Here is a 25,754-nt window from a genome sequence, read left to right as displayed (position 1 = left end):
ATCCCTCGGCGGCACACGAAGAGACCCCCTGGGGTCACCGCGGGACACAGGGACCCCAGAGGCGCCCTGGGGTCACCGCGGGACACAGGGACCCCAGAGGCGACCTGGGGTCACCGCGGGACACACGATCCCCAGAGGCGACCTGGGGTCACCGCGGGACACAGGGACCCCAGAGGCGCCCTGGGGTCACCGCGGGACACAGGGACCCCAGAGGCGCCCTGGGGTCACCGCGGGACACAGGGACCCCAGAGGCGCCCTGGGGTCACCGCGGGACACAGGGACCCCAGAGGCGCCCTGGGGTCACCGCGGGACACAGGGACCCCAGAGGCGCCCCGGGTGCCCGGGCACCGGCGGTGACACCCCGGCCCCTCCGGCCTCGCCCACGGGCCGCCGCGGGAGGGGGCGGGGCCTCCCGCCCGGCGCTCTCTGATTGGCTGGGCGGCTCCGATTGACGTGAGCGCCTGACCGGTGGGGCGGGCGCTTTGCGACGGCGGTGCTTGACGGCGGCGGCGGCGGCGGCGGGTGCGGGTCCGGGCGGGGGTGGCCATGCTGCTCACTGTGTTCTGCCTGCGCCGCGACCGCTCCGAGATCACCTTCAACCTGCAGGTGGACGCCGACTTCGAGCTACAGAACTTCCGCGCTCTTTGCGAGCTGGAGTCCGGCATCCCGGCGGCCGAGAGCCAGGTCAGGGCCTGCCCCCGCCCCCAGCGCCGGGGAGGGCCCCGCCGGTGCCCCCGGGCCGGGAGCGGCCGTGCCCTCTTTTCGCGCAGGGTCGGGGTCTCCTGGGTTGGGAGCGGCCGTGTCCCCCACGCCCCGCGGGGTCAAGTCCCGGGATCCGCCCCGGCCATCCGGAGTTTGGGATTGTTTGGGGTGGTGGGTCCTTCCCGGTGCCTCCCCTCGCGGACCACTGGCGTTTTGGGAGGAACAGCTCGCTTTTCCCTGAAAATCCACTCAAGAGAGGACTCAGAGTCCCCGGTGACTTGTGGTCCCTCCGGGAAAGGCTCGGTCCGCGCCCGCCGCGAAGCTGAAAGGCAGAAAATAATGTGGGTTTGTTTTGTTTTATGTTGAGGTTTCGGAGGAATTTGATGCTTAAACGAGGCGGGAATTGGAGCGAGGGGAACGGGAGTCGGAGCGCGGGGAAGGCGGTGACCCATGGGCTCCTCAAACCTCAGGAAACGGGGCTGAAATGTTCGGGAAAGGGTTTATATATCCCATCAAACCACTGCCCGTCTGGAACGGAAGGGGCACGTTGAGTCTTTTCCCCCTTTTTCTACACAGGTGTGGGGAACAGGCACATCCGTGTGGTTTTCCCGGGAAATGCCCCCCTACAGCCCGGATTCAGGGCTCACTCGTGTGCCAGAATGTGGGGGACGCTGCGTGTGGGGGCGGCTCTGGGCCATCTGTCTGGGGTTTGCTCATGTTTTGGGTTCAGTCCCGCGTTTTTGGCCGTTCCTCTCCGTTTGTCCTGGGCAGGGTGGTGTCAACTCCTTTTCTCGGCGCCAGCCATGCCTGGCAGAGTTTGTGGAGTGGTGGCTTTTGCTTCCCGAGCCTTTTCCCAGTCGAAATTAACAAAGTGTATTTCCAGCCAAGCCAAGATTAGTCAGCGCTGGAAGAACTGCTGCAGGGGCAGCCGTGGAGCTGTGGTGTCCCTCACCCAGCAGGTTCTGACGTTTGGCTTTCCCTCTGCCTTGGGAGAGCCTTGTTTTTTGGAGTGGGAGGTTGGTGATGAGAGAGAAAAAGTCTCAGAGCAGGGGCAGGAAATCCAAGTAAGGTGGATTCTCTTTTAGGAAAATAACTCTTGATTTTGGGTGGGTGGAAAGGGAGAACCCATCTCACAGAAATCTGTCTCCAGCAATCCTCCCGTGGCTGTGTCACAGCCACCAGTGAGCCCCCAGATCTAGGGACAACCCCTGTGTGGGGGACTCTGCCGTGGCTTTGACATCTCCAGGTGTGAACTGGAGCATAAACTCCTCACTGTCACCTTTGTCCCTTGTGTCATGGTGACCTGCAGCCCCGGGTCTGCTTTAGGATAATGAGGGTTCACTTCTCCGTGTATTTTTTGTCAGGAGTTCCCTTGTTTAAGTTTTTCCAGCACAGCTGACCCATGTGAGGTTTGGGCGCTGCCAGCCCCGGGCGAGAGGAGCAGCGCTGCGCTTTTGTAGCCACCTCTGCCTCCCTTCTGCTCATCCATCTGCCACTCGTGCATCATCCTGTGCCGCGTCGTGTCGTGTTTTTCAGGCAGTTATTTATCACTCCTCCTTCTTTTTCTGCCTGGTGTTTGTGAGGTGTTTTGAGGACCTTTAGTGAGGAGAACAGGTTGGACATCAGGAGGAATTTCTTCATGGAAAGGGTGGTCAGGTCTTGGAAGGGGCTGCCCAGGGAGGTTTGGAGTCCCCATCCCTGGAGGTGTCCAAGGAAGGCCTCGACGTGGCACTCAGTGCTCTGGGCTGGGAACAAGGTGGGGATTGCACCTGAAGATCTTGGAGGGCTTTTCCAGCCACAATCATTCTGTGAGAAAGTTATAAAGATAAAAGTTATCGGTGAAGCAGCTCCTTGTGTGGAAGGATTTTGCGTTGTCAAAACACAAATAGGCGGTTTTACATTTACCAAACTTGGCTGTTTTCTGCCCTTTTTTCTCAACCAAGGTGAATGTTGCATTGAAGGTGCTGTGTTTGCACTAGAGAGGATGAATTTCATTTTAAGGGTCATGTAGGGTGGAGTAAACCACTCAGTATGTGGAGGAGGATTAATCCCAGCCTTGTTCTCAGCTGGTTTGGGCAGTGAATTCCGGGTGCTGCAGTTTGGGGTGGGGCAGGGAGCTGTGAGGTGTCTGAGGGACGGCTGTGGGCACAGGTCGGTGAGATAACAGTGGCGGCTGCTGGTGGCTGTGGTGATAAGAGGAGCTGGGCGAGGCGAGGGGAAATAATCTGATTTTCCACTCTCCTCCACACACTAAAGCTGTGGCTTTCTGGGAGAGGGGATAGGAGGCTCTCAGCAGAGCCACGCTCTTCATTCCTTCCTTCCTTTCATATATTTTTTCTCCGTGCCCTCTACGTGTGCCATGCTCAGGAATATTTGATGGGCCCAGGATTTGGCTTGACTGATGGCTGCAGGTGGCATCCAGCACGCCTGGTTGGGGTTCCCTGCTCCAGGGGAAGGTTCTATCCTCTGCCATCATGCACCGTGAATCCATCAGTGCCTGCATCCCTGTCTGAGTCACCTCCAGAAGAACCCGTGTCTGGTGCGTGCCAGCCGGCAGAACTGCCACAAACCAGACAATCAAAAGGCAGCAAAATCAAATCAGTTTGTTTTAAGAGTGGAGCAGAATGGGTCAGGAGTGGATTAATCTGAGCTGCTAATGGACGTGGCACGAGTGCCAGGCGCTTAATTCATTGTCTGGGATGTAAGGCCGAATGCTCATAAATCCAATCCCAGCAAGATGACAGAGGTAAAGCCTCACTTAAACTGATTAACTCGTCTCTTGCAGAGTGTCTGCGCAGGGAGTCTGCCATTTCAGATTTGGGTGTGCAGCTGGGATTTATGACACACTGCCTGTCGCTGCAGTGGCACCGACTCAGGCCAGTAATGTGAGAGGCTGTGCCGGGGCTCTGCCAGCGCCAGCTGACCTTGGTGGTGCTGCTGGTGTCGTGTGGGTGGAGGCCACACTTTCACACAGCTGCACACGGGCCTTGGGAGGGACCCAGTGTGTGAGGCAGCGCTGGGCTTGCACACTGGTGATGGGGAGGAGGTGGGAAGCTCGTTTCTGGTTCCATCGTGTGTGTTTCCCCCGTTCTCTGATTGCTGCCCTAAGAGGTTCTGGTCACTGTGTTCCTCCTGCCTTGTCTTGCCTTGGCACTGCTGCTGATGAGTCTCCACTGCCGGGTGCCGTGGGGAGAGTCTGTGTAAGATGTTGGAGTTGCTGGAATGAAGCAATGAAAGTTTGTAGTGTCAGACAGGCCTTAAGACAGGTTATGATCGGCTTTTTGGGAGCTGTTGGATCTGCTCCCTGTGATAGAATCAGGCAGAGCCGCAGCCCATCCACGCCAGGACTGCGAAAGCTTCTCCCACGTGGCTCAGCCAGTCCCAACATGTGGCAAACGTGTTGTTGCTGGACTGGCCTTTTCCAGCCCCAAAGAGACATGGTTTGGCTAAACAAGGTGGTATTTGTGAAATTTGATCGTGTGCCTGAGGGGTTTAGGCCAAGTTCTCCACACTCTGGCCTGCTGCCAGGGCAGGAGGCAGCTGGGCCGATCTGCCTGGTCTCGCTGTGCTCCAGTGATGACACAGAAACCTGTGTGTTTCCAGATACCATTTCTGGGAACTTCTGCTCCAGCTTTGGGTTACATTTTGGGCTTTCCCACAACTTAGGGCCTCTGTAGATCTGATGCTCATGGAAATGTTCCATGGGAATTATTCACCTTTATCTCAGTGTTTTTATGTTTAGTCTGTGGACTCCTTATTAAACCAGGCTATCAAAATAGAAATGGATGTGACTTTGTGTTTTGTAGTCACAAGAAGTTAACTCCCTGCATGGACTGATGGCAATCTCGGGAGCAGAGCCTTTGGGTACTCTGGAGAGTTGCATCACTGGAGTGAACTGGAAAGTACTGAGCTAATAATTGAGGTCCCTGTAAAACTGGTTATTCTGGGGAGCTGTGTTGTGAGAAGAGGCAGAATGATGGAAGTTGAGCTGGATCATCCCTGGATCTACCTGGATTGGCGCTGCTGGCACATCTGCTGTTGGTTCCACTTGGGGCAGGGAACGCTGCAGAAAACGTCCATGGCTTTTGTAATTGTGGAGTTTGGAGTTGGAGAATGTGGACAGACAGTCCCGGTCAAGACTTGCATCCCTCTAATGATCTTGGCCTCTGATCAGGGGAGACTGGCCCTTCTCCATGGTGCCAGCTGTCAAACCACAGCTGGATTTCGGCAAGAGCAACCCCGTGTTGTTCAGCCATGAACGTGTGGAGGCCCTGCTGTGCCTGAGGCTGGGCCTGTGAGGACATCACACCTTCCCTTCTGAAACTTGAGATGGATCTGGAGGATTCTGAAATGTTTTTGGGTTTTTTTTTCTCCTATAACAAAATAACATGGTGTTTTTTTAACTTCTTCTCTGCTTGGTGGTGCTGGTGGCTCCTGGCACAGATTGTTTATGCCGAGCGGCCGCTGACCGACAACAACAGGTCCTTGGCCTCCTATGGCTTGAAGGATGGGGACGTGGTGATCCTGCGCCAGAAGGAGACGGTGGAGCCAAGGCCTTCCATGCGCTTCCCAGGTGAGAAAGGCTCTGTGCCAGCACTGCCTGAGCCTGCAGAGATTCATCAACTCTTACCCAACACCAGCTCCTGTCAGTGCAGCTCCTTTAGCACCTTCTGCGCAAAGTGCTGAGGGAGGGAGGGTGGCTGGGGTGAGTCAGGGGGCTTTGTAAATGACCCAGAGGCCTTCTGATTCAGTGTTTTATTCTGAGGAAGTCAATACCATTTTACTGTTCCTTTGGGGAAGTGTGGAGGCGGTGAGGAGGTGACTGGTTCAGAACAGGCTTGGTAAAGGTGGGTGAGTTTTCCTACACCCGCTGGTTCCCTTCCCACTGGATGTGATGGCACAGGTGTGCGAGTGGCTCACACCCAGGAACAGCTTCTATGAACGTGTGTCCTGAACCTGTCCTGTGGCAGATTCCCTGAGAAGCCACATCTTGCCAAACCCAGTGGCTTAATCATGTGTGCATGCCAAAGGCTCCTCTGAGGATACCTGAGTGGAGCCCTGCGCTTCTGTCCTGCCTTCCACAGCCACTCCTAGCAAATCCCAGTCATAAAATATCTCTAGAAAAGGTGCCACAGGCTGAGAAGGGCATGGGAGCATTGCTGAGGTCCTCATCCTGCCTCGGCTGGAGGATGGGTACCTGCAATGCAGGTCTGCAGGAATGTTACTACTTTTTTTTCCCCCCTGCTTTTTTTTCAACCCAAGAGACTCCGAAGTGCCTCAGAGCCACTGGGTTTAGCCCTGCAGGCCCTCCATGAGGGATTCACGCTTGTGAAGCTGGGAATAACTAGTCAGCAAGTGCATTTCAAGGGATTAAAAATGGGGCAGACAGACGAGACCGGTTACACAAACGCGCCAGCACTGCTAACCCAGTAACCCGGGGACGTGGCGGCGCTTCCGACACAAACCGCTGCTTACGGGATCTGCTCTTGTGCAGCGCTGAGGGCAGCTCATCCTTCCCGTGGTTTTTCCAGCAGAGCTGCAACCATGAAGCGCTGACACCTCTGTTCTTCCTATCAGGTCTGCCCAGGATAGATTTCAGCAGCATCGCCGTTCCCGGGACATCCGCGCAGCAGCCGCAGCCCCCGGCGCAGCGCCCGCGCCCATCGCCTCCGGACGCGCCCTCGTTCCCCCAGGGCCTGGACAATCCGGCGCTGCTGCGGGAGATGCTGCTGGCCAATCCCCACGAGCTGTCCCTGCTGAAGGAGCGCAACCCGCCCCTGGCTGAGGCCTTGCTGAGCGGGGACCTTGGTGAGCTGGGCTTGGAGCCGGCCAGGGTCAGCTCCCATCACAGGCAGCCCTGGGTGTTTAACGAGCTGGGGTGTGCTGCAGATTCCTTGATGGTGCAGATAAAAGGTGCCAGTTGGGAGCACTCAAGGCAGAGTTCCTCCATTTCTGGGTGTATTTCTCCTGCTTGGCATCTTTAATATCCTCTTTAGTATCTCCTACTCAGAAATACCAGATGCACAGATAATTTGGATGTCTGCGAACACAAGTGACTCAGCTCCTGATTTTTACACTAAGACACTCCTTACTGCACATTTTACAATAAAGGTGGTGTGTTTGCTGCATCCCAGATCCTGCTGGGACTCAGCAGAGAGCAGCACACTCCACACCCCGCTCTGTGCATAGTGATCATGTGCTGTAGAAGTGAACTGCAGAAAGGGAGAGGGAAACAAACAAGGAAACAGTGTCTTTTAGGAACTTTCTCAATAGAAATAATCATAAATGTGTAAGTTTCTGTTAATCTTGGAAGTATCTGCGTGTTTTGGGGACAGTTGAAACTTTGTCCTTCACTTCCTCTGCAGCTGATACTGGTCCCTTGTTCTTCCTGTGGTGAAAGATTTGAACTCTGGCATCCTCTAGGTGTGAAAAGAGAGGAGTTTTGAGTAGCAGCTGACGAGTTCCTGAACCTCTGCAGGATGTTTAGTTGGGAAATAAATCCTGTTGAGTGTGGAGAAAAAGATGAAGAGAAGAAGCTTCTAGCAGGAGATTTTATCTGCTCTCAGGGTTACATCTGAGTGATTTCTCTCTGTTAGAGGAAACCAGAGAGGAACTTCCATGGATATTGTCAGTCTCTTTCATTTTTAACTCTGCTGTTAGTTCATATCCAGAGCTGAAGCTACATTCTTTGCACTCTTAGGCTTTTTCATGCATCTTGCTGGGAGTTTTTCCCTTCACCTTAAGCAGTGATGCTGCTCTTGCCACAGGAAACCAGAGGTTAAGCCCAAGACACCCAGAACTGGCTCCTCTGCTGCTCTGCCTGCTCTGTGCACATCAAGCTCTGACCCAGATGTGCATTTTCAGTCCCAAACTGCCGCATTGGGCTGTCAGGAGGAAGTGGTTTGGGCTGGTTTTGCCCTTGTCGTGCTGCACTGCTGCTACTGGCAGTGTTTGGGCACGGCTCCAGCTCAGCTCCAGCTTGGATTCCCAAATATCTGCATAGATCCGTGCTCCGTGGCTGTGCTGGGTGAAGGCACCTGCTCTACAGAAGCTTGATTTCAAAAATCCAACAGTCAAATATACCCAGTGCCTCCCTGAGCACATAATAGCCTTTGAGCCAGAGCTGCTTCCTGGGAACAGCATCTCTGGAGGCAAACCCAAACCTTCCCTGCGTGCAGACCTGCCCAGACTGCCAAGTCCTTTTGGGGATGTATGTGATCCCATTCAAGCAGCAAAAAATGGCCAGAGGCCATCCAGAAAGTGTGAATCTATAACCTGTGGTCTTAAAATGTGCATTTAGACCTGGCTAGCACCTCCTGGTTCTGGTGGTAGGCATTCAGCTTTAGGGATTATAATATTTTGTTTTTGCCATGTTCCTTGTGTCTGAAGGAAGTTTTGTCATTAGTCTGTGTGTGGGGTTTTTTTAAATTTTTTTCCCCTATGAAGATGTATGTGCCAGGATATTGAGTTTGATTGTGCAGTGTTTGGGTAGGGACATGAGGAGAGCGAGCTCTGTCTGATTGCTTTTCATCTCATGAGTTCCCGAGTTTGCCACTGATCCTCTGAGGTCCATCCACGCTGCCCTCAGAGGAAGCTTTTTTCTATGTGCTGCTGAGTCTATTCCTCAGCTGGCATCAAAAGAAGCATTTGCTGTGCCAGAATTTGATTTGCAAGAGTAATTTCCAGTAAAAAGCATTTCTTTATCTCCTTGTTCCCGCAGAGAAATTCACCAGGGTGTTGCTGGAGCAGCAGCAGGACCGAGCCCGGCGCGAGCAGGAGAGGATCCGGCTGTATTCCGCTGACCCCTTTGATCTTGAGGCACAGGCCAAGATAGAAGAAGACATAAGGTTACAAACCAAAGTGGCTTGTAGGCTTTGGGGTCCTCTCTGGGGAGAAAAAAATGCTGTGTGCTTCCGTCCATGGTGCTTTTTCCTCAGTGTCTAAGGCAGAATCTAAACGCATTCCTTGTATCGAGAGTTTGTTTTCAGGGCGATGCTCTGGGCCCCTCTGCGCATGCGAAGGTTGGGATTTGGGAACATAGAGGTGCACCCCATCCTTGAGATGTGTCCAGCTGAGATCACAGAGTGTTGTTCCCTGTGAAGGTGGGGAGGCCCTGGAACAGGTTGCCCAGAGAAGCTGTGGCTGCCCCATCCCTGGAAGTGTTCTGAGTTGGACAGGGCTTGGAGCAACCTGGGATAGTGGAAGGTGTCCCTGCCCATGGCAGGGGGTGGCACTGGATGGGCTTTAAGGTTTCTCCCAACCCAAACCATTCTGTGATTGTGTGATGTGGGGTGACAGCACTGTTGTCTGTGCGTGTGACGTCTTGGAGCTGCCTGAGCTGGTCCACTCTTGAGACTGCAGCACTTGTGGAAAGCACATCTCCTCTTGAGAGGTGTAAGTCCGGTGCTTGGGGAGTGATTTGAACCCAGGATCTGGGCTGGTGATGTCTCCCAGCTGAGCTCTGCACGGCAACATGGCGTTGTTCCTCCCAGCTGCCCTCGAGATTTGTTTTGCATCCTGCTAATTGTTCTGTGTCTGGCTAATTCACTGATGAGAAGTTCTGCAGAAATGCATCCTGCTCATCAGCTTGCTCCCTCTTGCTGCTTTCCAGATGTAATTGTGTTGGGTTGATTTCTTCAGCTGAGTGGTAAATCCTGGGGTCAGTTCATGGCCAGTGGTTTTCCCCTGATAACAAAGTGTCTGTCTGGTACAGACCCATTGTTGGTCAGAACCAGAATTCACTGGTGGTAGGAGTGGTCTCACATAACAACTGACAAGGTGTTGGTGCCAGATAAACACTCAGCAGTGCAGAAAATAGACATTTGTAGATAGTGAAACGTTGCTCAGAGGCACAGGAATGCTTCTCTTCTTCCTTAGATGAGGGACAGATAAAGGGGATGTGCCCAAGGTCCTGCAGCTGTTTGGGCTGAGCCGTCCCCAGATTTCACACCCCACTCAGTGAAGAATGAAATGGCATCAGAATTGAAGCATTTTTCCATTTGGGGGGGGGAGATAAAGCCATTTTGGATGCAGTCACTATGGATGCCCATCACTTACAAGATTATCCTGGGGCTGTGAGGGATTTCTTGAAGAGCATTTTTTCTGTCTGCTTGAATTTGCACCAAGGGCTGATGCTCGCGGTGCTGGTGCTTCTGTCGTTTTGCTCACCTCCCTCCTTTCCTATGCCTGGAAAAGGAAAGATACCAGGGAAACCAGAGGATTTTAATGTTCAGCTGCTGTGTGGGATTCCAGTGATCTAGCTATTGGCAACATTTCAGTGTACCCTCAGCGTGACTAATGAATCCACAGGTTTTTTGCTCTGAGTTCTCCAGGTTAACATGGATGGCAGGTTCCTGTTGGCAACAAAAGGCTGTCAGGAGCTGAGGTGTGAGTTAGGCAGGGGTTGGAAGGGGCAGTGGCTGCTGGGAGGTAACCCAGTGTCTCTGGACTAAGCTGAGATCATTCCTAGCAATCTTCAGCTGCCAGGTCTGTGTTTCTCTAAGGAAGCAGCCTTTGCTGTGGTTTAAATGCGTGTTTGTAAGGTGAGCAGCAGCAAGTGGGATTTCTATGAGTCAGAGGGATGTTACAAGGTCTGGTTGACGGAATTATTTTTTTCTCTCTCTCTTGTCCACAAAATTCAGGCAACAAAACATTGAAGAGAACATGACAATAGCAATGGAAGAGGCACCGGAGAGCTTTGGGCAGGTGGTGATGCTCTACATCAACTGCAAAGTCAATGGACACCCTGTGAAAGCCTTTGTGGACTCAGGTGCTTTCTCCACACACCCAGTCACTGAGGGCAACAGTAACCATTCCAGTAGTTTTCCCAAAAAAAAAAAAAATCCTATAATAAAACACTGCATGACAAGATTTTGGAGCACCTTACTGAACCCTGAGTACAGCCTGGGCGAGCAGAGCAGATTGTTGGGAGAAGCAGTGTGGGAACATCCAATAGAAACTCCTGGGAGGGTTTCTGGGACTTCCATACCTGGAAGGCCGCTGCCATGTGCGTGTCTTGTCTCATTTTGCAGACAGGGGGATTTCACACGCCTTTAATGTGGTGGTTCCCATTCACATCCTGCAAGGGGAAGTTCTTGGGGTTGTTTCAGCCCTGCAGTAATGGTCAGTGCTGACCCGTGTGTGGGCAGCCAGGTCAGCACAGTGGGATTCACGGGAAGCCTTTATGCCCTGGGGCAGGTGAGTTGGTTTCCCAGCCACTGAGTGTCAGATCTTAAGCTCTTCCAGGAGAAAATATAACTTTGTGCTGAGCCAGGAGGATTTAACACAAGTTCTGTTGCTGGTAGGTGCCCAGATGACCATCATGAGCCAAGCCTGTGCTGAAAGGTGCAACATTATGAGGCTGGTGGATCGGCGGTGGGCTGGCATTGCTAAGGGTGTTGGGACACAGAAAATCATTGGCAGAGTGCACTTAGGTAAGAACTGGCATTTTGGGGGCAGCTTTAGCAGGGGTTTGACTGCATTTCCTCCTATCTTGGCACTGAGGATTGGTGCTGTAATTGTTAGAAGCTCCTGCAGAATAAAATCAAAGTGCATCTGCAATGTGTTTGTCTTGGGCACGGAACTCTGTTTTTTGTCTCATTTAATGCTGTCTTTTAATGGCATTACTGTAACACTTTGAGGTGAGGGAGCCCCAGCTCCTGCACATGTGGAGGACATGTTCTATAGGGGAAAAACCTGAGGTGAACATGAAACACCACAACCTTCCTTGGTTTGGGTGGGACTGCTGGGCAGGGTGAGCTACTCAGGAAGGGTTCCAGCACAGTGCAGTGTTTGCTGTTCCTTTGGAAAGAGAAGCCTCTCTGTGCTCTTGTGCAGCTTTCCTGGATGGAGGACATTGTCCCTATTACTGAAAAATCAATTCTGTTTGCTGTTGCTGGTGCTTAGACTTGTGCTTTAATAAACTGTTTGCAGCCCCTCAAGCTTGGAGGGTCAGAGAAGCAGCACTCAAGGTTCTTAGCACATCAGCTTTTAAAATAATTACTCTGGGACTTTGGCAGGCCTGGCAGTCCTGGGGCTTGCATAGGGCCAGACTTCCTGTGATCAAAGCAGTGCATCAGAGCGCTGGTTTCAGATTGGCCCAGACCTTCCCCTGTTGGTGGAAGAGCAGAACTCAGATTTGTTGTGCTGTAGTGGGAACTCCTCTCCCTTGTGTTTCAGCTCAGGTGCAGATTGAAGGGGATTTCCTGGCGTGCTCCTTCTCAATCCTCGAAGAGCAGCCCATGGACATGCTTCTAGGACTGGATATGCTTAAGAGGCATCAGGTATCAAAACCACTTTTGAAACAGTTACCTGGCTCTTGCAAGTTTAGTGAGAAGTGCAACATAAATGCCTGTCCTGTGAATTTATAAGATTTTCCTGGGGAGAGCTGATGGTGTATTATCTTCCAGCCTGGAAGCACGTACACTACATCCATCACAGACAGCTCTAGGATGTCTGGCTGCTGCCTGGAGCTTTTTGCTCTGATCAAAGATGCTCAGAGCTTTCCGGCTGAACGATTTATCCCAAATTGAATCAGACAGGGACCTTTGGTTAGAGCTAATACTCCTGGCCCACCCTTGCCTGCTGTGAGCCGTTCCCACTGGAGACAGATTGCCTGACCTTGTGTCTCCCTTTTCCTCTGGGAGCCACCTGGCTCTCCGCAGGCCCTCCACGTGTCGATGCTCTTTTGCAGTGCTCCATTGATCTCAAGAAGAACGTGCTGGTGATCGGCACCACGGGCTCGCAGACCTCGTTCCTGCCCGAGGGCGAGCTGCCCGAGTGCGCGCGCTTGGCGTACGGCGCGGGGCGTGACGACGTGCAGCCCGAGGACATCGCTGACCAGGAGCTCGCAGAGGCAATACAGAAATCCGTAGAGGAAGCAGGTACCAGCAGGAGCCCGCTTGAAATCGGAATCCGTGTATTTTTTTCTTGCTGCATGTCAGGATGTCTGTGAGCAGTTCCCCTTCCAGCTCCTGGGAGCAGCATCAGCCAGTAAAGGGTGGAGAGAAGGGGCTTTATTCTTGCTTGTGGCCTCTGAGTGCACTTCTCTCTTCCTTTCTGGGCTGCAAAACCTGCACAAAGGCACTTGGGGCTGTTTGCTGTTTCATTTGTGCCTTCCCTGCAGCTTCCCACCTGCTCTGGTTTCCTGGCTTTCCAGGTGTGGAGGTTAATGGTTTTCTGTGGCCAGGATCACGATGTAGTGCCTGGCAGGGACGTGGCTCAGCTGCGGTGCTGCTGCAACCTCATGTGAGCACAGCTTTGGGGAGGCTCCCAAAACCCTGCTCTTATTGGCTGCACCACGTAAAAATAGAGCAGCTGTAGCAGTGACAAAAGTTCATGACAATTTTTAGAATTCACACTATTTCAGCATTTTTCCCTGGAATGGTGCTCGTGCCCTTGGAGGGGGAATTGCCTTCTTGCAGTTGCTCTAAGGTTCAAAAGCTGAATTCACGTCCTCAGCCTTAAACATGACCTGCAAAGAGAACTTTCACCCTCCTGCAGTTTTGTTCCCAGTATCCCTGGAATCCAAACACTGCACAGGTATGATGGCTACACAGAGTTTTGGTGGCTGCAAAATTTAGTGAAGTGATTTTATTTTTGGCTAAAACAGCTGAAAGCTGAGCTATGAGCCAAAACCAGTCTGAAACTCAAATTTTCTGTTCAACTCCTCCCTTAATTCAGTTTTTAGCTGAAGGGGAAATTCATTATTTTTCCCTGCTGTTCCAGAGAAGCTGTGAATACCTCAGGGAGTATTCCTTAAGCCTTTTCCATAACTTTTAAAGATAACATTTTATATCCAAGAGTTCTCTAGAGACCTTTGAGTTTTACTGCTCATTTTTCCTCTGAAAGAGCGCAGTAAATTCTGCTTCCTACACACATGTACAACTCTTTGCTGGGTCATGTTTAAGCTGATCAAGTTGATTTCAACATTTTTCTTTCTAATTTTTTAAGACTCAAGTGTGCCTATATTTAAAATTGAAATGAGAAAAAAAAAGATTTAACCATATATTTTATATATATTTATTAGATACTGATTTTTTAATATATTTAACTATATCTATATCTGTATCTATCCATATATATATAGTTGAAATGCACTGAAATTTTTATTTAACACTTTCCAGTTACTGTCTGACAACCCAAAGAGTAAGCAGTTAGTTACAAATAATGAAATTGCTAACATTAAGGGGAACACAGGACTGCACTTATTGCTCCCTTTGGCCAATTTTCTTCCATCCTAGTCATACAAGTTTTCCAGAAATGTAAAAAACCTCAGAAGGAAGGTCTGGCTTTAAAGAACCAGTAAGAAATAGTTTAAATGTGTGACTTTCTAGCCGAGTTTGAATGTTTATTAACTGAAGTTGCAGCCAGTAGAGAGAAACACAAACATGGATTTGACCTTGTGATCAGGCTTTGAGGTCGCTAAAGGTCATGCTCAGGAGCTTGGGCTCTTGTCGGTTCCCACAGCCTGGCAGGTGTAAATATTAGTTCTTTTCCTGTTAAAACATGGAGCCTGATGGAGCCTGGGTTAGCTTTTGGAATATATTTCCACTTTGGATGAAGCTTTGCAGATATTACAGTTGGTTGAATTTAGTTCTCTGCCGAAAGAGTACTAAATAACAAGCAAACCTCAGCCCAAGCTATGCATCTTTGCAATAAAAGCATTTTACACAAGTTTTTTAAACAGAAAAGTGCCTGAAATTACTTAAATCCAAGCTGCTTATGTACCACATATGGTTCTAAGTACCATAAGGCTTTGTTCAGACTAGTCAGCACTTGGACACTTTCTGTTGATGCTGAGCCCTAGAGGAATGTAAAAGATTTATAGGAGTAGGAAATCCATTTTGTGTGTTCACTTAGTGCTCATTGAACACCGAGGCACAGAACTAAAGTGGCTCTTGTTCAGTTTAACTGTGGCAGTCCTGACAGTTCTAGACACAGTACTAGCCTCTGGCCCATAGGCTTTTGTTGGCTGTATCCTAAAATGTCAGCACATTCCTTCTTTCTCTCTTCCAAAACTTGAGTTGCTGCTAGGTGGTACCAAGAAAACCAAGAAAAAAAACCCCAGAAAACGGAAGAAGGGCAGAAGGAGAATGTGATGCAGCTCCAGAGAAGCTCAGCTCCCCACAACAAGTGTGTTCTTTTATAACAACAGGAATTTTTGCTGGCTTCCAAGAAATGGTACAACACAAATGGCTGCCTGCCCCTGGAGGCTATTAAAGTGGTCGTTTTGAATGCACCTGGATTATCCTTGAGCTTTATTTAATCTCCTGAAGCCCACTTTAGGGAGCCTCATCATTTCTGTCTGCTACCTTGCTGGTGGTTCAGCACCTATGGGAGGAAGCGGGGGTGGTGGTGGAGTCCTGGTGAGGTTCACTGAGATCTGGGACCTCCACATCCTTATTTACCTCTGAGGGCTTGATGCTCTTTTGTGCCAATTTCCCACCACTGGGGAGCTCTGTGATCATGGAGGATGTACAACCCTGGCAGCAAAACCAGAGCTGTTTGCTGAGGAGGAGGTGTAGCCAGGCAGTTCATCCCACACGCGCCTTTTCATCCAGGCAGCTTCAGTCCAAATCACTGCCACCACAAACAACTCGGGCTGTTCCCGGTACAGAGAGGAATTTATCCCTGATGGTGCACTTTGTGGAAAAGTTTGTTCCAGGTTTTACCTGGTTCACTGTCCCTGGTGGGACTGGGACTCGGCTCCTTTGGCTACGCCAGGAGAAGGATGACACTGAGGAGTGCTTGGTGGAAAAGCTCCTGCTGCTACCTAAATGCAAATCCCTGGTGTGTCTGATCAGACCCTTATTAACGATCCAGCAGGTCAAAAGACAGTTCTGCTTCCTCCCTGAAGGGATGGTTTGGGAGTAGAGAGCATGAATGTAATCATTCCACAGAGAAACAGAAAAGATCCCTCTGGTTTTCATCCGTATCCTCTGTCACAAAGCTCTTTGCCACCCTTAGGAAAGATGAGCAGTGAGGTGGTGTCACAGCAGGAACTGCACTGGTTTTAGTTAACAGAGAATAAAAGGAACAAGGCTGAAGGCAGAAAGGCAGATTTCTGTCACGTTGTGGAATTCAAAGGGAATTGTGGCTGGAGGTGTAGGCATGGCAAGCTGTGCCCCAGTACTCCTGTAAAAAGAGACTCTAGAAAAACAGTGGTGTGTGTTTAAGACCACTGAATTTGGGAAGGGAAAAGGCAGCAAATGACAGAGCACAGAGCCTGGGTGTGTGATCCTGGGCAGACAGGGCTGTGGTGTCAGGACAGGTGCTCCTGCAAAGGTCGTGTGAGTGATTTAACGAGCGCAAGAGAGCTGATACATCAGCAAGATCAGACTGTCAGCAAGATAAGGTCACTTAATCTCCCCTGATAACCACAGCCACTGTTTGGTGCTTCTGATAGAGATCTGTAATTAATCTGCTCTCTGTGAGGACAAGGAAGCAGCAAGCTGGGCTTGACTTCTGGCTGCTTTACTTTGCTCTTCCCAGCCTTGGGCAGTAGTTCTTTTGGGGGATTTCTTTCCCCCTGCAATCTGTACACTTCCCTTTTGCAGCCAGTTGGTGCTTGGACACCTTCTCTTGAGTCTCATGGCACTGCTAGGAGCACAACCCAAGAACTGCGTTGCCATCTCAGTTCCCATATCCCTGAAATGTATCTCCTGGGTATCTCCAGCCAAAGGGAAAACAGATACACACTAGATTACAAGTGTTATACTGTGTAGAGTTTACCAAGCGTCTACTTAATCACCCATAGACTGCTCTGTAACATAGACAGTACAGAACAGCCTTTAAATTGTACTTTGGCAGAGTTATTCTTGCCTTGATGTACCAAATTTGCCAGGCAGAATCTTTCTGGGAGGCAGGAGCTCCTGCAGCCTCCATGCCGTTGTGCCGGACAGTCGGTAGTGTAGGACTGTAACCATGCATGGTGTGTGCTTTGGATGCTAACATGAGTTTGGTGTGTTTGTTTCCTAATCCAAACAGAACGTCGGAAGCCTTGATGCATGTAGTGTGTGTTTACTGCAGCTGGAGTGGGCCACAGACCAGGTATTTAGAGCCACCTGTTCCAGTTTGTGCTGCTGTTTGTATGAATGGTGCTTCTGCTGTGTCCTGACTGCTCCTTTCCTTCTGTCTTCCATAGAGAATAGTGACAAAGAAACTACCTCACTGGAAATGCCCTCATTACCAGCTTCTGATGGGTTTCAAAATCCAGTCCAGTCTTCAGGACTAAATTCCAAGATCTGTAATCCCACAAATCAATTACTTGATCGTTCTGTCTCTGCCCCTGCTTCAATTTGCTCATCTGAATCCAGCCTTGCAGAGCCCATTGATCCTAGAGCCGTCAAGACTTCTGACTCTTCACCTGAACACCAGATAACCCTGGAAAAAGAACATCCTCTGGTATTACAGCATCATTCCAATAGCTCTTCCTTGGCAAACAATGACCCCTCTCCGCACACTGGAGATGGAACCTGCTCCAGTCCAGCTTGCCTTTCACAGAAGACACTCAAAGAAACATTTAGTGCTGACATTTTAAAGGAATGTAATGCTAAAGGACAAGATCGTGGTCAGGAACATCCACTGAAAGTGACAAAAGTCAATTTGGCTGACACTGCTGCCAAGCACAGGCAGGATAAAGATATCTGTCTGTCTTTAGAGCAGGAGCAAAAACATGAGCTTCCCACAGACCATCAGATGTTCAAAGAGCCAGAAAGGGAGCATCCTGAGGATCAAATTGAGACAACTGACCCAGAACCTCCTTGCTGTGTTGGTGGGGTTGAGAAACCTGCTGTGGCAGAAGGCAAACAGCCAGAAAATCCTCCCATGGAAATGAGAGATGGACTGGAGGGAGCAGGTCTTTCCTGTGTGAAAGGGAGTATCCAGCCGTCAGCCTCCTGTAGCCATGTGCACATGGAAGCCTCCATGGAGACAGATGCAGTGGAGCAGGCTGCAGCAATCTCAGCAAGGCAGCAGAAGCAGCTGACTGAGAACAGACATATATCCAACCTGAACTCGGAAGCCTCCATGGAGGTGGAGTTGCTGAAGCCTCCATCCTCCTTGAGTGATCCACTTTCCACTAGTGGTGTCCCGCAGTCTAAAAGCAGTAGTGAAATTCCTGCAGAGTATCATGAGTTGGCTAATTTGGCAGCAGACAGCTCTTCCCCCTCCAGCACCCAACAGCTGGACATGGATCCAGGAAGACCTTCAGAAGAGCCATGTTTCCCTCTAGCATCAGCCTTGAAAGAGCTTCACAAACTCTTGATTATCAGTCAGAAAGGAGAATGTAAGATCCTTGCCTCGGAAGAAGTCTCACAGCTGGAAATGGTTCACAGAGAGCCAGCAGTGCAGCGGAAGGGACTTCCTGAAGGTGAGCAGGAAGACTCGGATCCAGCCAGCCAGGAACAGAGCTGTTCCTGTGCCGAGGTGAGGTCTGAGGATGGAGGAGCAGAGGGGAGCCGGCCTTGTGATACTGGCAGAGAGCACATCAGCACCGTGCCCATCAGTCCTGGGCAGCCTGTGCTTGGGGGAGGTTCTTTAGAGAGGCAGAAGGGCTCAGGTAGGAGCGATGTGGTCACGGTGAGTTCTCTAGCCCCCCCTGGCCAGCAGCAGAGCCCAGAGCAGAGGGAGGTTTTGGCAGGAGGTTCTCAGAGTCCACCTAGTCCAACTTCGGAGCAAAACACACCTGTTTCTTCCACACCTGCTTTGGGTGAAGGAGCACCACAGGATACTCAGAGCCTGTTCATAGGAGCACCTGGGAGAAGTGACAGTGCTGCTCCTGAACATCTGTGGCTGGTGGGTGGGAGTGAGGAACCACCATTGAGCCCCGCAGCTGCCTCCACCAGACTGACCACAGGGGCTTCTCCACCCGCTGCTTTCCCTGTGGCTGATATCAACCGGATCCTCGGTGCTGGTTTTACCCCACAGGAAGCTCTCCAGGCCTTGGAACAAGCAGGTGGAAATGCAGATCTTGCTCTTCTCATTTTGCTAGCCAAGAGCATCGTTGTTCCCACATAACTGTGGAAGAGAGAGCTGACTGGGGGTTCTTTTCTTCTACAGGAGTATCTCAATTACCACAATGGACGAGCAGAATGTTGAGCCAGACTTTTTTAATTATTTGCAGCCAAAGTGACACATCGCTTCTGTTTCACTTGTCAGATTTGGGCTTTGAAAGGAAAGAAAACATCCTTGCATTGTGTGGACAGAATAGCTTTTAATCATGCACACTGCATTAAAGCTACTGGTTTTATTTAAATGTACAATTTTAGAATAACCTCCAATGCTACAAATAAAAAGCAGCAGCCACTGCGCTCACTGCCCTGTCCAGCACAAAGCAGGTTGTGATGGGAATTGGCCACATGTGCCCAGGAGGAGAGGTGCACACTGAGAGTGTGGACTCTGGATTTGTTGCAGCTCCTTGGAACCCAACATCCAGCTGTTGAAATTATTCTGGCAGCTACTGAAGGTGTGTAGATGCTCATGGATGTGTAAGGCTTTGCCAGAGGAGCAAGGGGGTTTTGTGTGTGCACAGGGAAGGCTGATGCTTATTTTTGCCAAACCCTTTCATGCTTTGATTTAGAGTTGGACTCCATGATTATTGTGTGTCCTTTCCAACTCAGAATATTCTGTGATGCTCTTGGGTCAGTGTGTTCCAGTTTACAACAAGGGGATAGAAGAAGGGAAGGGATAGAATTTGGTGCTACCAAAACTTACAAGATAAGTTTTAACTTATTTGGAGATGTGCTGGTATTAACTGTAGGGATGGTAGGGGGTAGGGAAAAGGAGTATTGACATTTTTTTTCTAGGCTTGCCCACATCATGTTTTTCCTCATGCAAAAAGAACAAGCTCAACCAGTTTAAGGCTAAACCTTAATGATGAATTTGTTTAACAAACCTACTGTGTGTTACGGCTCTAAACCTCCCTGTGCCTGGGGAGGAATGAACTTCATCTCAGTGGCTCCGAGCAGGGCTGTGGTTGGAAGAAGGAAGAATCTGCTTTGCTCTGATTTGTCTGGATGTCTGGGGTTGATTGGCCTCTTGTCTGTGGGATGCCATGGCTGGGGGTGCTGATCTTACACCTCCTCAAGGGCGAGGGCTCCCCAGCAGGGTTCACAGAACAAATGCACTGATGTGGTTCTGCGTTACAACCATTGTGGCCTTCTGGGACATCTCTGGTGACTCGCCTGAGTGGTGAGGCCTCACTGAGGCTGTGCTGTAGGAAGCCCTTGTCAGATGCTTTTTTGAGAGGGAAGAACTCCTTTGTGATGTTCTGCAAATCCTCAAAACTCTGTCAGGGCTGGGGAAGGGAAAGGAAAGCATGGCTGAAACCAAATTTTAAGTAGGAGCTTTGATTTAGTCCCACTTGCAAATCTCAGAAGTGGCTTTGTGTTAGGTGTTCGTCTTGAACACGTTGAGCTAAACCCAGAGCGATGGCTCAGCAGCACCAGACACATTTTTGTTCGTGGCTTCCATGTGGTGTTGTGGTTGTCTCAGGCCTGTGTCCTGGTGTTTGTGTTCCCTGTTGCTTTAGCAGGTCTCCTATGTGTGCGCTGGGCTGTTTTTATGCAGGTGGCATTTAAAAACAACCCAGATTTGGTTTCATCTGTCACCTCACAGGAGTTTGTGCTGTCATTGAGTGCTGGTGTCAGATTTGCCTCAGACACTTGGCCAGCCAGGAGATTCTCTGAAGTAATAAAGGGCTTTTAGGCATTCTGCTGTCAAATGGAGCTTCTCCATGAGCTGGGATGGTACCGTCCAGACCTGGAGCTTGGAGACAGGTTTGGCTTATATCCCTCTGCCTGTGATGCCAGCAGCAGGCACTGCTCCACGTGGGATGCAGTGCTCGGCTGTCTGGAGCAGCATCCAGTGATTCACTTGAGGCTCTGCTCAAAATGAGTTACTGAGGCCAGACTGCAGCTTTCTCATCTTCATCGAGCAGGTGGTAGAGTTCCCCCTGCTGAAGGTTTGGTTTAATATTCTCCTTGCAATGACCACCTCAAATCAGCATAAGCCCCTCTGTTGAAGGGCAATGCTTGAGCTGGTACAGGAGTATAGAATCTGCAGGTCTCTCTAGAAGCCTTAGGAAATAGAATCTCTCAGACCCATTCCTGTCTGCACCTGGTTCACCGTCAGGAGCAGCAGCAATGAGGCTCCCAGATCCAGAGTGACTTCAGACGGCTGAATCTGCTCCCCATTCGCACTGCGGCGTTTGATGAGGTGGCCCTGGGAGCAAAGTTACACAGCAGCCAGGGCCAGGTTGGCTCTCTTGGATGTGGGGGAGCTGAACCTGCACCCTTTGCCTGCGGGTGGATCTACTGCCAGCTGCTTGGAGCAGCAGATGTTGGCTACTCGTGTAGGCTATTCAGTGTTGGCTACTCAGTGTTACCCCTTGTATCACTCTCTCTGTTTTAGAAGCTGTTGTTCAGCTGGCCCAAGTGGTGCTGCTCTGCACCAAGCTGGTGACAGGCTCTGCTCTCACAGCCATGCTGACTTAGGCTGCACATACAGAATTTATGCTATAAAAGCTTTAGAGCATCAGCCAATCTGCTTCAATGCTCACTTTTATTCCTTGTCAAATATAAGTTTCGAATCCTACCCTTCTGCCAAAGGTGTATGGAAGCATTAATCCATAGTGCTAGAATTCCATGGGTAACTCTCTCCAAACTGCTAGAAACAAAGCCTGACCCTCAACTGACAAATATTTCTAAAACTCTTTTATCAAGCAGGTCCAAGCCTGGTGATTTAAATCTCTTCATTTCCAAGCCTTGCTTTAAGTGAATGGCTATGTGCTGCTAAATTAGTGAATAATTTTTTTAGGAACAAGATTTAGTATGAAACTGGGGAAGTGGTGAGTATTTAAGGTTAAAATAAAATGTAATAGAATGTGTGTTTAGCGAACGCTGTCTAAAAGTTGTCTTTTGTTTCAATGTCTGTCCTCTCTGCTGCATGCACACGCACATCCTCTGTTCAGTCTCTGGCAGTCCCTCTGCTGGTCCCTGTGTGACCTGGCCCACAGAGTGGGAGTATTTTTAGGAAAGGAGGGATGGCAGAGTGCTATGACTTATTGGCTACAGTGGGGGATAAAGGTACCACCAACAGCTGTTCGGGTTTCCAAGGAGCCAGGTGTTCCAGCCTAAAATCAGGCCCTTTGTTCTTTTCTCTTCCCCCTCCTCATTAACCTCTGCTGCAGTGTCCTAATGTCACATCACTTAACAAAGGGATTTCACCATGAAAAGTCCAGCTCTAGAGAGTAAAGCAGTGCTCAGAAGCTGCTTTGTAAAGCTGCCAGCACCTGTGGGGACCCATGTGGGTCTGCAGAGTTTCTTTTTGGGTGTGCCCTGGAGCCACTCCTGGTTTCTGAGATTTACTTTTTTCCTTAAAAATACTGAAGGAACTCACTTGGCCTCTTGGTGACTGAGTGTTTGTGTGCACGAGGACACAGGTGAACACAGAGGTGACATTTAGTGGAATCCCAACATCTGGAAGTTTCTGGGCATGGGTGATTCTGACAAGAGGAAGGAGTATTCCTGGTGACTGTCCCTGGCATGTTTACCTGCTGCAGGACAGAGCTGAGCTATGCTGTTACTGTGACAATCTCTGCCTCCTTGCTATGTATGTTTAACTTTCTATGTAGGCACTCGGTCTCCAGGACTGTTAACCTTGTACGTCCTCCATGTTCTCCTCTTCTGTCTCTCCCTCTTGCATTTCCTCTTCTCAGAAGTAGCAATATTTAAGTGTACTTGCTGAATGCTCAACTTCAGATCAGTTTTCTGTAAAACTATGCCAGTGAGGAACAAAAGGAGGAGCAGGTCCTAGAGGTTTCTTCACCAGACTTGGACTTCCTGCCAAACGGCTCCCCAGAACTCTAACAGAAATTCAAAGAGGAGAAATCCAGAGGTATTTCTGCCTGCCTCTCTCGGAAGTCAGCTTGGGAAACGGGGTCGGTTTCATGTACATCATTCCCCTCTGAAGCGCTCAAGAGATTTCTTCCTGCACTGTGTAGATGAGGCTTAGTCCGTGATCCAAAGCACAGTGGTTTGGGTCACATTTTGACTGATGCTTCAGAGTTTTACAGACTCACTTAGGGAACTTGAGGGAATCAATACTCAGGAATCCTAAAGCTGGTTGTGTTTCGTGTCATTGACTCTTGTGGGCTGAACACACTGTGGCCTCGCAGGCGGCTGAAGAGAGGAGTGGGTGTGTCATCAATGGGATGTGGTTCTGCCCAAATACACACTTGATTCTTTTTTTGATTTTTTTTTTTTAAATATTTGGGGACTGTTTATCAACAAATTATGTGTAAAAAAATTTGATATTTAAAAAAAAAAAAAAAGAATAAACACTTTATCATAATGTTGCTTGGTTGGTCTGTCTGTATTTCTGGGGTTGGCAGCTCTGCACTCAAGTCCTTCTCTGCCTTTTTTCCCAAAGCCAGTAGATTTTCCATAACATAAATGCTGCCATTTTGAACACAATGAGTAGAAATCTGTGGGTAAAATTATTCCAGTTGGGAGGGCCTGAGAATAGACTTGAGAACTTCCTGTATTCCCTTTCTTTGGGGATGGGCTGTTGGGTCCTTCCTGGAGGACTTGGAAAAGCATGAGAGTAAACATAAAACATAGAACTTAACCATGGCACTGTCTGCTGGGAAAGTGAACGGGACACTCCTTGTCTCCTGCCTAAATACCTAATTTCCAGTCCAGTTAGCAGGTGGAAACTGGAAGTTTCTGGAGCTGGAAGCTAATTTCTTGGGACATTGTAAAAATGGGCATTTAAAGCCCTGGAAAGCTCATGAGAGTTTTAGTTAGAAAGAGCTTTTTTGAAGTCCCATTCTCTTAGTGTCATATAGTAGAACAGGTTTTAGAAGGGAAGCATGGAGGATATTCCCCTCTGAAACTTGAGGCATAGTCATGCTCCTCTCATGAAGGAGCAGTTCCTTTTTCAGATCCAGAAAAACTTCCACTTTTCCTTGAGACAGCACTGAGGTTTTGGCCATTTTAAAACCCTGCTAACCAGAGTTGGTGCTGGTGCCAGGTGAGAGACACAAACACAATGTGTTATGATTCAGTGACTGTCACCAGCTGGGCAGTGGTTTCCTCACATGTTCAGAGCTCTGCACGTGATGCTGGTGTCACTGTTAGAGCTAAGTGAGGTCATTAATTGTCATGCAAAACTGCATTTTGAATTCAGCTCTCAAGCTGGGAAGAGGGAAGGTTTGATGTGTGAGCTGCTACAGTGTCATCATACATTAGCCAAGCATTTCCTGCAATTTTTTCTGCTGGGAGATGATTTAAGGATTGAATGCTCTGGTTCAAAATTATTTTGAGCACTTGGGCCTTGTCTGTTCTGCTTGATGAAGATGGTTTTATTTTGGTAATGTGTAAAAATTATGATTAATGACACAGTTGTGTTCATGTTTGGGATTGTCCCAATCTGAATTATCCTGATGTCCTGAAGCTTAACAAGGGTAGATTGTGGCTGCCCCTGGATCCCTGGAAGTGTCCCAGGCCAGGCTGGACAAGGCTTGGAGCAGCCTGGGACAGTGGAAGGTGTCCCTGCCCATGACAGGGGTAGAACAGGATGAGCTTTCAGGTGCCTCCAACCCAAACCATTCTGGGATTCCATGAACTGGGACACTGGCACCCTGATATCTGCAGCCTTTATATAGCCAAGAGAGGGTCAGGCCCCATGCAATAAATGTACACTCCAAGTTGATGTTTTTCTTCACTGTGTTTTCTTGGTGTTTTTCTTGGTTACCTTTTGTGGGCCTTTAGGAGCAGAGGTCTGGAGTTATTTAAAAATAACAGCTGAAGGTTTTTTGAGCAGTCATGTGGATGCAGCGGCTGCATTAAGAGCAAGAGTGGGATGCAGAGAGGTGAGTGTTCCTTCATGCAATTTCCTGCCTCAGAATAGTTGGAGGAATGGTCAGCAGAAGGAACATGACTGAGCCATTGCTCAGGAATTCTGCAGTGCCCCCCATCAGCCCCTGCCCAGCCCCTCTGCAGTGCCATGTCTGAGCACGTGCCTGGTGTGGCTTTGCCAAGGTAACCGCTTTTTGGGCAGGTTTGTCACCAGAATGGGATTTGGGAAATCCTGCTGGCCCACCTGGCTTTTGATTCGCTGTGACCTTACACTGATGATCTGCTCTGCCTCATTCCCTGGGGGTATGCTGGGGGTGTCAGGACCCCTGGAAGTGTAACCACTGCACTATGACATAATTACCTCCAGCAACTATATGTGCTAATTACAAGATGCTGTCATGCTTGCCAATAAAGCACTGAGTCAAACACAAGGATGTGAGTGGTTGGTGACTGAAATCCCTCTCAACAGCCACTGCCAAAGGAATGTCTGGTTCCCAGTCTCTTTGTTAACAAATGGAAATGGTAGGGGTTTAAAACAAATGCACTTCTGCCTGTGGAAATGGAGGTGTGCTCACAGGACACACTGTTGACTTATCCTTATAACCCAGCAGTTTCTTCCATGGTCTCCTTAATAGTGTTTGTTTTTTTTTCCCTACTGGAATCCATACTTCAATTCCTGAAATGTTTCTTGTGCCTCTTTGATTTCTCCCCGGATCACTGGCAGCATTACTGAGGTGCCCTATGACTACACTGCATGAGGTGGTATCTTGGGAGTATCTTGCACGTAACACACCTTGCTGCAGGAGCTGATTCCCCTCAGTGATTCACTCTGTCCTTCCTCACTCTGCATCTGTGACAAGCGCCTGATGGCTCTTGTCCTTGGGCATCATGTTCTCCATGCCAACTTTGGGATGCAAATATTGAGCAGAGCTAAAAATCTCTTGGGAAGAGGGTGGGAAGCAACCCAGCATGTGGTGGGATGGATCTTCCCAAGCTTTTCTAAGGAGAATGGGAGCTGTCTCAATGCTGGGAGTGGGAAATTTTCCATGTAAATCCGTAACTGTGTGTTGGGTGCTTCAAGGGATTATAACCAACTCGTTTTACTTGAAGTAAAGCAAATACTTGGGGCATTCAAAATATTCAAGAAAACAGCAGGACACCAGGAATTCTGTTCTATCACAGAATCCCAGA

General features: G+C 49.7%; 1 protein-coding gene across 4 annotated transcripts; it reads left to right on the top strand.

The window, feature by feature from the left end:
* Positions 1–520: 520 nt before the first annotated feature.
* DDI2 (DNA damage inducible 1 homolog 2) lies at positions 521–23,056 on the top strand. 4 transcript variants are annotated; one of them, XM_040084484.2, is made up of 10 exons: positions 521–684; positions 5,146–5,275; positions 6,280–6,510; positions 8,423–8,549; positions 10,344–10,471; positions 11,007–11,135; positions 11,881–11,984; positions 12,395–12,584; positions 16,690–16,752; positions 16,847–16,933. In XM_040084484.2, exons 1-9 carry the CDS (start codon positions 547–549, stop codon positions 16,704–16,706), a joined length of 1,194 nt encoding a protein of 397 aa, XP_039940418.1. In that variant the 5' UTR covers positions 521–546; the 3' UTR covers positions 16,707–16,752; positions 16,847–16,933. The 4 variants fall into 4 exon arrangements, with proteins under 4 accessions (XP_039940418.1, XP_039940415.1, XP_039940417.1 ...); XM_040084481.1 differs by lacking the exon at positions 16,690–16,752 and having other exon boundaries at positions 16,847–23,056; XM_040084483.2 differs by lacking the exons at positions 16,690–16,752; positions 16,847–16,933 and adding an exon at positions 14,737–14,908.
* Positions 23,057–25,754: the final 2,698 nt, after the last annotated feature.

This window comes from Hirundo rustica, chromosome 22, assembly GCF_015227805.2.
Source record: "Hirundo rustica isolate bHirRus1 chromosome 22, bHirRus1.pri.v3, whole genome shotgun sequence".
Taxonomy (NCBI): domain Eukaryota; kingdom Metazoa; phylum Chordata; class Aves; order Passeriformes; family Hirundinidae; genus Hirundo; species Hirundo rustica.
Note: the sequence above shows the minus strand (reverse complement) of the source record. Positions and strands in the feature narration are given on the sequence as shown.